The 14,943-nt window shown below is 43.5% G+C and overlaps 1 protein-coding gene across 1 annotated transcript in view; it reads left to right on the top strand.

Annotated features, from left to right (window-relative positions):
* Positions 1-14,943, top strand: part of LOC115138651 (cysteine-rich motor neuron 1 protein-like) — a 196,529-nt gene that overhangs the window by 158,798 nt on the left and 22,788 nt on the right. The window contains exons 9-14 of the mRNA XM_029675742.2: positions 661-817; positions 6,725-6,846; positions 8,504-8,716; positions 8,936-9,151; positions 13,696-13,917; positions 14,241-14,429. Of these exons, the coding sequence (XP_029531602.2) occupies positions 661-817; positions 6,725-6,846; positions 8,504-8,716; positions 8,936-9,151; positions 13,696-13,917; positions 14,241-14,429 (1,119 nt within the window). The remainder of the gene's footprint in view (positions 1-660; positions 818-6,724; positions 6,847-8,503; positions 8,717-8,935; positions 9,152-13,695; positions 13,918-14,240; positions 14,430-14,943) is intronic.

Genomic DNA, 14,943 nt, shown 5'->3' with positions numbered 1-14,943 from the left:
TTCTTATTGGACAAGTCCAGGTAGTGACCTCCCTAGTCTGGTCTGACGTCTCAGTCAGTCAAGCATATTATGAAAAATATGTATATTTTTTCTTCTGAACATTTTGGTTTATATAGAGGAGAGAACTCGCCATGGGCCAATGACATTGAGACATTGTTCTCTGGTGTTTTCTCTCACTGTCCTGAATGTCTGACTCTCGATATGAATATACCTGTCTGGGCCGTTATCAGACGTGGACCAAAGGCACTCAGAGGGCACACTGAGACATCCTGAAAGGTCTTTTAAAAACAAATATGTTTTTGGTTTGTGTTCCTGCCTGTTAGAATATGATATGCTGCAAAGGGCATTATCAATAAAAATCATAATTTGGAGTTTATGCACCTCTAATCCATTGCCACAGGTCATGAAATAATAATTGGGCTTTTAGAACTATTAAATTGCATTGTAGTTTTGGCCATATATTGAGCAGAAGAGGCTGGTGGAAGGAACTATGGGATGACAGGCTCATTGTAATGGCTGGAATGGAATAAATGGAAACCACATTTTTGACTCTGTTCCAAAGATCCATTCCAGCCATTACAAAGTGTCCTGCTACAACTCCTCCCACCCCACCAGCCTCCTCTGATAATGATGTCTGATGTGTCTATGTCCTTCCTACAGGAGAAGAGCTGTGCAGTGCCCTGATCTCTGTCTGTACCCTGAAGTGTCCCTTCGGCCTGCAGACAGATGCCCACGGCTGTGACGCGTGTCAGTGTCGCCCTAGGCCCAAGAAGTGCAAGGCTGTGGTCTGTGACAAGGCCTGCCCCTTTGGATTCATGTGAGAAAGCACTTCTCTTTCTCCCTTGCTCCCTCCTTCTCTCCCCTCCCTCACTCCCTCGCTCCATCCCTCGCTCTGTATATTGCTACCTCCCTATCTCCCCCTTATCCCCCCTCCCTTTTCCTCTGTCATTCTCTCCCTCCCTTTCCCCTTTCCCCTTTCTTCCTTTCCTCCCTCCCTCTCCCAGTCTTACGGACACACTACCCACTCAGACACACTTAAAAGCCAAAATGCCGATTCCTAGCTCATGCAATTATCATTTACTTTAAACTCCAGCACTCCACGCTTTGAAATATGAAGCGATTTCAAATCTGCATCGTTTCAGAATAAATGAGCCCTACTTTGCCAGTCACTTTCAGACGTTAAAAAGCAGTAGAACTTCACAGAGACAGCTAGACAGATGGCCAATTGAAATTGAAATCGCGGCTCCTTCAAACCTATGTCACAAATTACCACAGTTACCTGCTTTGCCTGTTATGCTTAAGTGAGTTTTGCTCGTAAACTGACAAAATGATCCCTTTTTCCTTCTCCATAACTCATTTTGGCTAAACAGGCGCTGCATGTAGAGTTGACAGTTTAATTAGCTCCACCCAGGTTACTGATTGGGTTTGCTGCTTGTGTTGCTGTTGCGCGTTGTAAAGGATGGCCTCTGATAGTGAAACTGAAACTTTTAGCTTCCGGCCACTAGTACCATGCTTGTAAGCTCATTGCATCCCTCCCCGAATACTCTGATTGCCATTTACACAGAAATACATCAGGAAAGCAATGTATTACAGCTTTCACTAGGGAATGTTGTCTGCTGGTTAACAAGATATGAACACAGGCCTGGCACAAACGCCAACAAACACACAAATACACACAAACACACACAGATATAGATAGATCGCAATAATGGGTGATTTGAAAAGTCATAATCAGTCGATCAATAATATAATAATACATTTAGAATTTGTTTTATTTTTTATCTTTAATTTACAATCTGTAGAAACTATGAGAATAGAAAGGTTCAGAAATGTTGTGAAGCATCACAGCACAGTTGAAAAATATATGGCAAATAGAAATCCAATATGGATGGGTGTTAAGAGATAGATGGGAGGAGTTGAATGGAGCTGAAGGGTGGGACTAATAACAACAAGATAACAAATGTAACATATACTGTGTCTGTAAAATGTATAAAGGTTCAGAACTTTTGTGAAACAGCACAGTTCAAAATATATGGCAAATAGAAATCAAACTGGATGGACATCAGAAATAGATGGGAGAGGTTGAGGGTAGAGGAAGGACTTAAAACAAACCAAATATAACTATTGTCAAATAGACTGTGTCCGTCAAATGTATTTAGTGTGTATAAGCTGGAAGTAGAAGCCTAAGTGTTGCTGTTCATTAGTTTACTCCAATTAGGGGAGGGGTGTTAGGGTTCCATGATGGAAAACGTACCCAATTGTCATACTTGAGTAAAAGTAAACATAGAAAATGACTCAGTAAGTCAGCCAGTAAAATACTATTTGAGTAAAGTATAAAAGTATTTGTTTTTAAATATACTTAAGTATCAAAAGTAAAAGTAAAATAATTGATCATTTCAAATTCCTTATATTAAACCAGACTGCACAATTTTCTCTTTTTTTATTGACGGATCGCCAAGGGCCCACTCGGAAACACTCAGACATACAGTCATTTACAAACAACGAATTTGTGTTTCATGATTCCGCCAGATCAAAGGCAGTAGCGATGACCAGGGATGTTCTCTTGAACAGTGTGTGAATTGGACCCGTTTTCCTGTCAAAATGTAACGAGTACTTTTGGGTGTCAGGGAAAATGTATGGAGTAAAAAGTATATTTATTTTCTTTAGGAATGTAGTAAAAGTTGGCAAGTATATAATTAGTGAAGTACAGAAACCCTTAAATATTTAAGTAGTACTTTAAAGTATTTTTACTTAATTACTTTACACAACTGGTAGGGTTAGCGGTAGGGTTAGCAGATGTCATCGTGGCAAAGGGAGGCTACTTTGAAGAATCTCAAATATAAAATATATTTTGATTTGTTTAACACTTTTTGGTTACAACATGATTCCATATGTGTTATTTCATAGTGTTGATGTCTTCACTATTATTCTACAATGTAGAAAATAGTAACAATAAAGAAGAATCCTTGAATGAGTTAGGTGTGTCCAAACTTTTGACTGGTACTGTATATATTTACAAAAAAATATTTATAAAAAATATATATGGGGGATTGGAAATTATGCAGACAATTACTTTGATGGAAGCTACAATCTATCTGCAATATTAAAGCTGCCCCCCCCCCCTACAAAAAAATAAATAAATAAATACAAGCACACACTTATAACGCCCAGGCTTGCTGTGCATAAACAAAAGCTTTCCTAGAGCAGTACAGTACTGTATAAGAATGGACAATTGCAGCACATGCCCAACTGGCATACCACCTTCTGATTAGTTTGAAATGAACCATAACCAAAACAATATGAAATGACTCAATCTCAGGTGATGAGCTTGTTAATAGATCATTTACCCCCACATCAGCGCAACTTATTTATTACATTAACAAGAGTTGGAGAAGCAGATGATATCTGTCAGTGGTTCAGAATGATTCAGGACCCCTCAGGCTCTTTCACTCCCAGTCAACTCATGAGCTCATAGTACAACTTTCTTACACCATCATAACACAAAATATAAAGTTGTTTAATGCCATTGCTTTATAGACAAAAAAAAGTAGCGGGCTTCTGTAAAATAAATGTAAGAATGACAGATTCCCACTTTAATGGCTGCTGATCCAGTTCCTTGTAGTAATAGTAATACACGTTCTCTTTCATAGAGCGGCTAGCAGCTTTTTCTATTGGACTCTGGGGAGGCCAGTCCTGCAGCACAATAATCCATCTGCCCTGTATTTTAACTGTGTTGTGGACCGACCAGCCGGCCGGCCTGCTAGGGATTATTATGACAGAATAGTTATGGATATGACAGAGATTAAAACGCTCAAGCAGCAGGCAGTCTTCCTATCTTAACCTAAACTCTCACTCGTCAACTGTCTGTCACATAAAGCTGTTACTCCACTGGTCTGTCTGCATTGAACCGACGGTTCTCGCTCTCTCTTTCTCTCCCTCTCTTTCTCTCTCCTTTCTCACAAATGAGTGTTCATGGGGTGAATGGTGCATCTAAGATTCTAATTTTAGATATCTATTATGCCCTATCAAAGATATACCTTACCCCTATGTTTTCGAGCAGCAAAGTGTATGGTTTGAATAATTCAACAGGCCGCGTTCTTCTCTCCATACAGACTCTATTGATGTTCCCCGCAACTGAAATGGCCCCTGATAGATCCTTATCACCAAACCAAATGAAGATTGCACATGGCTATTTTTTCTCGCTCCTATTGTTCATGAGATAAGAGAGTGAGGAAGAGAGGGAAGAGGGGGAGGATGGAAGAAGGAGAGGGAGGGAGGAAGTGGAGGATAGAGGAGGGGAGGATAGAGGGATAGAGGAGGGGAGGATAGAGGGATAGAGGAGGGATAGGATGGAAGGATAGAGGAGGGATAGGATGTAAGGATAGAGGAGGGGAGGATGAAGGGATAGAGGAGGGGAGGATGGAGGGATAGAGGAGGTGAGGATGGAAGGATAGAGGAGGGGAGGATAGAGGGATAGAGGAGGGGAGGTGATAAGGATAGAGGCAGAACTGGATGGGATAGGTCTCTCTCTCTCTCTCTCTCTCTCTCTCTCTCTCTCTCTCTGTCTCTCTCTCACTCTCTCTCATGCACTTATCTCTGTCCTTGTTTTAACTGATGACGCCGGTGCTGCTTGTCATTGGCACCTGGCTGGAATGTATCCACTGCCTGTCTCTGCTATACAAAGATTTGTTTGGCAGTTTGCTATGTGTTTACCTTTCTGTGCAATGACTAAAACCATGTCAACCTACTGAAACAGATGCTACGGCAAGCAAACACAATGTTGTTTGTAACTAAAGCATGTCACACAAACAAACACAAAGGCAAACTAAAATCTCATGGACATCATCTGTAATCAGTGCTATTGTGTTATGGAACAAGGTGAGAGATGAAACTATCATAGCCTAATATTCTTACTTTCACTATAGACTCACTGTTGCGCTTCTGTAGCTTGCATCATTTTATTTTTGCACAATTTTTGTCATTACAATTTTCAATGACACGGTATTGTGGCCTGTTTATTGAATTGCAATAGTTGTGATTTGGTATCTTTTTTTCCGAAGGCTGAAATACAATGTATGAGAGTTTGTGGTCGTGCATGCCGATTCATTTGGTTTTGGCACTAAACATTTTGTTTGCAGCTCCACACTAATTGCTCTTCTATTCATGCATTTGTTGTTTAAAAGTATAACTACAAAGTGATCTCTAATGAGTATGATTAATACTAAAGTTAAGCTAAAGACATGTAAATGCTTACTTTATTTGTCCTCGTAGGCTAATTGTAGAGGGGTCCTTCATGTATTCCCGTCAGAGATTGTTACAGGCAAACTAAATGGCGTTCAAGAGCTCAATGTTTCAACTGTGTTGTGGTTCATGCCAACCTGTTCATTCTCCCGGGGGAGTTTTGAAATTTGAAATTGCACAGTATGTTCCATGATGAAATGCATTATGGGTAAAAGGTATTCTTCAACCCCTAATTTCCTGTTTTGGCCACACAGCGGAAGGTCCGGTTATACTGTAGGCCTACTAGCCGCAGATCATGCAAATTGCTATCAGGCATTATTGAGGCCTGGGTTAGATAAGTGCAGTGACATATGTTGCTCTTTGTCCTGTTTATTAAGCACTTTTGTCCCCTATTTATTCTCTACCTTGTTAAAAATAAAGCCCAAACCTGAGGCAGAAATAATATTGTTTTTCCTCACTGCAACACCCACCGCTATGGACATTTTGGCCACCCTCACGGCTTTGATCCATAAGCAGCGATGCTTCACCTAGACACATTAGCTTCGTCCAGAGTGGCTCGTCATGTGGTTGCTAGCAAGTCGACAGCATGCTAGGTATCAACAGCCAAACCAGTAGGGGCTGGAAGCTATAGTGAGCTACGATTGGTCAATATTAAGCCATGATATTGCTGATTATTTGCATAAAGTTAATCTTTCTCCAGTTTATAGTTGTCAGCGATTGGGTGCAGAGTGAAAGCGGAGTCAGGCGCAGGACACAGGTATAGAGTAATCCAACTGAGTTTACTCAAAGAATAAAGCAAAATTCCAAATAGGAACATACAACACAACCACTAACGACAATCACGGACAGAACAGAAATGTATGTCAGATTGTTAAATAGGGAATGTAATGAGGGAATGAGGGATCGGTAGTGACTAGAAAGCCGGTGACGTCGACCGCCGAACACAACCCGAACAAGGAGAAGGGCCGACTTCGGCGGAAGTTGTGACAATAGTACCAGTCAAAAGTTTGGACACACCTACTCATTCTAGGATTTTTCTTTATTTTACTATTTTCTACATTGTATAATACTAACTAGTAAAGACATCAAAACTATTAAATAACATATATGGAATCATGTAGTAGTTTTGATGTTTTCACTATTATTCTACAATGTAGAAAGATGTAAAAAATAAAGAAAAATCCTTGAATGAGTAGGTGTGTCCTGTTCATGCTCCCACGCCATGTTCGCGTCGCCCAACGCTCGACTGCCCACTTCACCTCTCCTCGCTTTTCTTATATTGAAAATGTATGAACCTTTATCGTTTCGTTTCATCGCCCTACATCATCCCTAATGGACATGGGCTATCCATTTTAGATACTTTGGCGTAAACTGTATAAATTAGGGCCTATATTTTCTAAACTTATGAAGACCTGATCTTAACCTCTCTCTCTTTCTCTCTCACCCTCTATATATTTCTATCTCTCCCTCTCTACCCCATCAGAAAGAACAAGCATGGTTGTGATATCTGTCGCTGTAAGAAGTGTCCAGAGTTACCTTGTGACAAAGCCTGTCCAATGGGCTTCCAGCAGGACAAGCTGGGCTGTCTGAAGTGCCAGTGCAGAGGTGAGTGCCATCTATTGATAACCTTTGATGCCTATGCATTCATAATTTAGAGACGGCTGATAATACCTTTCTCTCCTCGCTTTCACTGTCAGACTTGGAGAACCACTAATTTTTTAACTATTGTTCTATCAATGTTTTACTGTCTCTAACTATTACACCAATAGAGGGTTCCCTGGTTAGTCTCTTGCTGCCAGACTTGTTCTGAAGAAACCTGGAACGGCAATTAATCATTTCGATTTGCTTATTAAGCAACCCAGACGGCACGATTTTCTTGTTTTTTAAATTTATGGATAGCCAGGGGCATACTTCGACAGTCAGACATAATTTACAAACGAAGCATTTGTGTTTAGTGTCAGTAGGGATGACCAGAGATGTTCTCTTGATAAGTGTGTGAATTAGACAATTTTCCTGTTCTGCTAAGCATTCAAAATGTAACTGGTACTTTTGGGTGTCAGGGAAAATGTATGGAGTAAAAAGTACATTATTTTCTTTTGGAATGTAGTGGAGTAAAAGTAAAAGTTGTCGAAAATATAAATAGTAAAGTAAAGTACAGATACCCTAAAACACTGCTTAAGTAGTACTTTAAAGTATTTTTACTTAAGTACTTTACGCCTCTGCCTAAAAGGCACCCTAACAAAAATGTACGCTTCCAGTATAAACTAATGTATATAATTTATTATACAAGAGACAAAATGTACAAATTCTACAACACCATATTGACTCAATAATCCATGGTTTCTGGGAATGTGATGAAGTCCCAAATTTATTGGCAGAGCTAGAAAGTTGTCCATCAGAAGTATTACAATGTAAACTTACTTTTAATCCATCTGTCTGCATATTTCAAGACATGGCATATGGGGGTGTAGTGAGATACCCAACAGGCTGGACGATTCTCTTCTCATCACTTATCTTGAAAAAACATATACTAAAAACTTGGAAATCAATCAATCTGCCATCGTTAACAGAATGGAAAATTGAATTATTTATCATTTAAATATTGGAATAGCATGTGTGACAGAGAAAAACAAATTGGTACAATTTAAGGCCAACAGTAATGCAGGCACTAGGGATGGGGGTGTGGGCATGTGGGATGTAGTCGTTGTTTGTGTGCGTCTGTAAGTTGTTTTTCGTATGTATACATTTGTATCTGGTGTAAAAAATGCAAATAAATAAATAAAATAAAAGGCACCCTATTCCGTATATAGTGTACTACTTTTGTAGTAGTGTATTATATAGGGAATAGGGTGCCATTTGGTGTTTTTGACCCCACCTGTTGGTGCATCCAGAGGGCAGGCTGGGGTCATCTCCTCCACACAGATCTATTATTGATGCTCCTCTTGTGTTCTACTGTGATTCACACTAAATAATTAAATCGTTGTGAAAAATGTATGAATGAGCACTCTTTTAATGAGGAAAAACTTTTTAATCTGTCTCCCTTTTGAATTTGTGAAATTTGGCATCCACCCAGAATAGCTCAGAGTCTCAGACAGGAGTTTAATCAAGGTGTTTTTTTTCTCTCCCTGGTATTGATCTGGTCTTGGTTGGACCATGCTCAGAAAAGCCAGTCAGTGATTGGTCCGCCAAACACTGTTCTTTATGGGTTATGCTGGTAGTTGTATCTCTAAAACCTTTCCTCTCTCCTCTGTCCCTCTTCCAGACCAGAGCTCCTCGTCAGTGGCCCCGTTAGTGAAGAAGGGTTCCTGTCTGTCCATGGATGGAAGACGGCACGAGAACGAAGAGAACTGGCATGATGGCTGCCGGGATTGCTACTGCCACAGCGGCAGGGAGATGTGTGCCCTCATCTCATGCCCTGTGCCATCCTGCGACAGCCCTGCCATACGGTCCGGACAGTGCTGTCCATCCTGCCCAGGTAGAAAACCTTAAACAAACAAATGAAATATGGGGGAAAAACGGTGCACTGGTAGTAGGCTATTCTTAGATGATTTCAGGTTTACACACCATTTTCCCATCCTCCTCATTGTTTCATATAATAGATAATGTTGATAATGCATTACACACTAATGAAAAAGCTGTTTCCAATATGTTTCACCCTTGAACCTGTGCTCTCTCTTCCGTCCTCCTCCATCAGAGGAGCCCAGCTCCCACAAACCAGACCTGGGGGATTCGTCAGTGTGTCTGGCCCCGGGGGGAGAATACTTTGTGGAGGGGGAGACGTGGAACATCGACGCCTGCACCCAGTGCACCTGTCACAGTGGGCGTGTCCTGTGTGAGACAGAGGTGTGCCCGCCCCTGCTCTGCCAGAGCCCAATCAGAAAGCAAGACTCATGCTGCCCCCACTGCCCAGGTGAGTTTGAGCAGCCATTGGGTTTTTGAGTTAGCTTTGAAACACTATTGGTCTTTAAGTCTCTATATATTTGAGTCTGTCTGGCAAGAATAGTCTGTATGATGTTTTACTTTATAATAGAGAGGGGCGGCCTCATTATTAAACGCAGCATATGCCCTAAGCCGTATATAAAGGTAGAGGTGAATGTGAAGGGGATAGGGTTTCAAAGTTGTCTTGACTGAGCTGAGATCCTTAAGGTAATTAATTATTGCTGCTCAGACCTGGCATTGAGAGAGATGCTATTTTAACGTTTTCAATTTGTCTTGGCACATCTAGCCACTGGGATTTTTGCCCATTCTTCAAGGCAAAACTATTCCAGCTCCTTCAAGTTGGATGGGTTCCGCTGGTGTAAAGAAATCTTTAAGTCATACCACAGATTCTCAATTAGATTTAGGTATGGGCTTTGACTAGGCTATTCCAAGACATTTAAATGTTTCCCCTTAAACCACTTGAGTGTTGCTTTAGCAGTATGCTTAGGGTCATTGTCCTGCTGGAAGGTGAACCTCCATCCCAGTCTCAAATCTCTGGAAGACTGAAACAGGTTTCCCTCTGTCATCCATCATTCCTTCAATTTTGACCAGTTTCCCAGTCTCTGCCGATGAAAAACATCCCCACAGCATGATGCTGGCACCACCATGCTTCACTGTGATGGTGTTCTTGGGGTGATGAGAGGTGTTGGGTTTGCGCCAGACAAAGCGTTTTCCTTGATGGCCAAAAAGCTGCATTTTAGTCTCATCTGACCAGAGTACCTTGTTCCATATGTTTGGGGAGTCTCCCACATGCATTTTGGCGAACACCAAACGTGTTTGCTAATTGTTTTCATTAAGCAATGGCTTTTTTTCTGGCCACTCTTCCGTAAAGCCCAACTCTGGGGAGTGTACGGCTTAAAGTGGTCCTATGGACAGATGCTCCAATCTCCGCTGTGGAGCTTTGCAGCTCCTTCAGGGTTATCTTTGGTCTCTTTGTTGCCTCTCTGATTAATGGCCTCCTTGCCTGGTCCGTGAGTTTTGGTGGGCGGCCCTCTCTTGGCAGGTTTGTTGTGGTGCCATATTCTTTCCATGTTATAATAATGAATTTAATGGTGCTCCGTGGAATGTTCAAAGTTTTGGATATTTTTTTTATAACCCAACCCTGATCTGTACTTCTCCACAACTTTGTCCCTGACCTGTTTGGAGAGCTCCTTTGTCTTCATGTTGCCGCTTGCTTGGTGGTGCCCCTTGCTTAGTGGTGTTGCAGACTCTGGGGCCTTTCAGAACAGGTGTATATATACACTGAGATCATGTGACAGATCATGTGACACTTAGATTGCACACAGGTGGACTTTATTTAACTCATTATGTGAAGATAATTCGTTGCACCAGATCTTTTTTATGGGCTTCATAGCAAAGGGGGTGAATACATATGCACGCACCACTTGTAACGATCTTCTTCATCTGATGAGGAGTAGGAAAGATCGGACCAAAACGCAGCGTGGTAAGTGTCCATTTTAATGAAATATTACTGAACACTTAATACAAAATCAAAGTGAAACAATGAAACAGTCCCGTATGGTGCAAACGGAAAACAACTACCCACAACCCATAGTGGGAAAACAGGCTGCCTAAGTATGGTTCTCAATCAGAGACAATGATGGACATGTGTCTTTGATTGGGAACCATACCAGGCCGAACACATAGAACTATAACACACAGAACAAACATAGAATGCCCACCCCAACTCACGCCCTGACCAAACTATAATCGAGACATGAAAATGGAACTAAGGTCAGGACAGTACCCCCAAAGGTGCGGACTCCGGCCGCAAAACCTAAACCCATAGGGGAGGGTCTGTGTGGGCATCTGTCCGCGCTGTCCCTCTGGCGCGGGATGTGGACCCCACTCCACCTTAGTCCTGGCCCACTTAGGTGGCCCCTTTGGAGCAGCAACCCTCGCCGCCGACCCCGGACTGGGGACCCTTGCAGCGGACCCCGAATAGACGGGAGACTCTGGCAGCGCCGGACAGGCGGGAGACTCTGGCTGCGCCGGACAGGAGGGAGACTCTGGCAGCGCCGGACAGGCTGGAGACTCTGGCAGCGCCGGACAGGCGGGAGACTCTGGCGGCTCCGGACTGACGGGCGGCTCTGGCGGCTCCTGACTGACTGGCGGCTCTGGCGGCTCCTGACTGACGGGCGGCTCTGGCGACTCCTGACTGACGGGCGGCTCTGGCGGCTCCTGACTGACGGGCGGCTCTGGCGGCTCCTGACTGACGGGCGGCTCTGGCGGCTCCGGACAGGAGGGAGACTCTGGAGGCACCGGACATGCGGGAGAACCTGGAGGGAGGAGACGGAGAGACAGCCTGGTGCGTGGGGCTGCCACAGGACCCACCAGGCTGGGGAGACCTACAGGAGGCCTGGTGCGTGGAGAAGGCACCGGATGGACCGGGCTGTGGGGGAGCACTGGAGCTCTGGTGCGCAGCCTTGGCACCACTCCTCCAGGCTGGATGACCACTTTAGCCCGGACCCTCCAGAGTGCAGGCACAGGTTGAACCGGGCTGTGGGTGAGCACTGGAGATCTGGTGCATACCACTCGCACCGCTCCCTTAGGCTCAATGCCCAAATTCACCCGGCGTGGGCGGAGCGCAGGCATAGGGCGAACTGCACTCTCCAAGCACCCCGGAGACACAGCACGCAGAGCCGGCGCAGGATACCCTGGGCCGAAACGGCGTACCGGAGACCAAACACGCTGAGCTGGCACAACACACCCTGGCTGGATGCCCACTCTTGTATGGAACTTGCAGGGGGCTGGGCTATAGTGCTCCGGGCTATGAGCGCGTACTGGCGACACCTTGCGCTTTACCGCATAACACAGTGCCTGACCAGTACTACGCTTCGGGGAGTTGGCTCAGGTGTATCGCCTGACTCCGCCAATCTCCCCGTGTGCCCCCCAAAATAACTTTTTGGGGGCTGCCTCTCGTGCCTGTTGCGCTGCCTTACCTCATATCAGAGACAATGATGGACAGCTGCCTTTGATTGGGAACCATACCAGGCCAAACACACAGAACTATAACACACAGAACAAACGTAGAATGCCCACCCCAACTCACGCCCTGACCAAACTAAAATAAAGACAAAAAAGGAACTAAGGTCAGGACGTGACACCACTTCACTTCACCAATTTGGACTAGTTTGTGTTTGTCCATTACATGAAATCCAAATAATTTAAAGTGCAGGTTGTAATGCCACAAAATTGGAAAAATGCCATGGGGGATGAATACTTTTGTAAGGCACTGTATTTCCACTACAACAACACAGCAGCACAACAATAGTATGTCTGGCCAAACAGACTAGAGAGTGATGGCCAAATGTTTATGACAGAGAGGTGTAGACAGAGAGAGAGAGAGAGTGAGAGACACAGAGGTGAAGACAGAGAGAGAGATGTGAAGACAGAGAGAGAGATAGATATGTAGAGAGAAAAAGAGAGATAGACAGATGTAGAGAGAGACCAAGAGGTACAGAGATGTAGAGACAGAGAGGTATAGAGAGAGAGAGGTACAGAGACAGAGAGATACAGAGACAGAGAGAGACACAGCGAGGAGGACGAGAGAGTGGGGGGAAATAGTTTGAAGGTAAACAGCTGGAGAAAAAAACCACAGATCGGAGCCCAGAATCAAACTCCGTAGAGAGAGTAAAAAAAGAATAATGCATAAGTTATGGAGCTCTAGAGATGAATAGTGCATGAGAAAACTTAGACATGGCAAACCAAGCCAAACGTGAAACAGGCAGCAGTGCTTTGGGCCTCTGTCACTGTAAAACACAGTGTAAGAGGACAGAGATACCTGGAAGGCCACCAACTCAACTCTCACATGGATATCTGGTGTGTTTCCATCTCTTAAGCTGTTTGTTTGAGATGTTTTAGTCGAATAAACCAAAGACGCAAAAATGAACATTCTACCGTTTGAATGTCATCAATATTTTAAGCCCTGTATCATGGGTTTTATTAGCTGCTCTGAGAGCTACAGTCAGGCTTAAAGAACGCATCTTTAAAAATAGGGCTGGGAATTGCCAGTGATCTTACAATACGATATTATCATGATACTTACGTGCCGATACGATACGTATTGCGATTCAATACCGTGTTTTTATTGTGATTCGATGTACCAAACATATTGCTCACCATATGTCTGCTGCAAAGGGACAATAGAGAGCCATGAGAAAACGAGTTTTGATCAGTCATGGAAATAAAAGTGCTGAAAACAAATTTGTTCCCTATTTAAAAAGAAGATGAAGAACAACCTATGAAGGAAAAGTACTGGAGTTTTGGTACAACCAACCACCGCAAAAAAAATTGTTGAGATACTGTCAAAATGATACGATATCGTTAACAATAATATCCCGATATGTAACTTTCGATTTTTTTCCCCATCACTATTTAAAAGCATACCCGACCGAGTGAAGAAATGTATTCACTGTGTGTTCAGTGCAGTCAGTTGATCCTGTGTGTGTGTGTTTGTCCCTCTCTCCTCTATAGACGAGCCCATCACCCACCATTCTCCCAGTAATGACAGCTTACCCAGCTACTGCAGGAACAAGGAGGGGGACATATTCCTGGCAGCAGAGTCCTGGAAGCCCAACACCTGCTCCAGCTGTGTGTGTCTGGACGGTCAGATCAGCTGCTTCTCAGAGTCCTGCCCGCCCGTTGGTTGTGCCAGGCCCGTGCTGCGCAAAGGACAGTGCTGCCCCTACTGCCTCGGTATGCTGCATACACACAGATCATTGGACCTACCTGTACTATAGACAATGTGGGGAGGTAACCAGAGATGTGTTCACATGATACATGGGTTGAGGCTTATCATTACCTAAGCCTTAACTCTAACCTGACAAGGTGGTGTGTTCTCACCAATGTTTGAAACCACAAACATAGTTGTTAAATGTGTGAAATTGTATTGTATTCATCCCTATTGGTGAGATGGTCTTGCCTATATGTTTGTGTGTATTTACTGAATGAGTATCCTCCATATTTGTTCCTGCCTTGGAGGTGGATCCTATTTGATCTTCTCCTATGTCTCCTGGCAGATGCCACACCGAGAGCCGTGTGCCACTTCAATGGGAAGACGTATGCAGACGAGGAGCGCTGGGACATAGACAGCTGTACACACTGCTACTGCCTTCAGGGACAGACCCTCTGCTCTACTGTCAGCTGCCCCATCCTGCCATGCCACCAACCCACCATAGTGGAGGGCAGCTGCTGCCCTATGTGTTCAGGTGTGTGTGTTGGCATTCAGTCTCATTGCCTCTAATGACTTCCTTCCCCCTCAAACACACACCCTTGCAAAATATGCTTTTCCTGGTCATCAATATTGCTGCTATGTATTCACTTCACTATTTTTAAATAAGGACTATAGAAGAGTGCAGGACTTCTATAAGGACTATAGAAGAGTGCTCCTATTGTTGGTATGTATAGGTCATTATCAGTAAAACGTCACAATATGGTGCAGAGCATTCGATTTGGCTGCCAAGATCTGCAAACAATTGACAACTACGTGCCGTTTAAAGGATTGTTAAATAAATGTTAACTATTTGGTTTTAATATCATCACCTCTTGAAGAGCATAGTCAGAAGTACACATCTCTGACTATTCTACATTTAACTCTATCAGAGTTATACAGCAAGTCACTACATGTTTTTTATGAGCAGTAAACATCAATTGATCCTGTCATTTCAGATATGTGGTAGCCTATCCATTTTGGCATGTAGCTAGCCAAGCAAACAATGTGTA

This window comes from Oncorhynchus nerka, linkage group LG12 (assembly GCF_034236695.1).
Source record: "Oncorhynchus nerka isolate Pitt River linkage group LG12, Oner_Uvic_2.0, whole genome shotgun sequence".
Taxonomy (NCBI): Eukaryota; Metazoa; Chordata; class Actinopteri; order Salmoniformes; family Salmonidae; genus Oncorhynchus; species Oncorhynchus nerka.
This window is presented reverse-complemented; position numbering and strand designations above follow the sequence as displayed.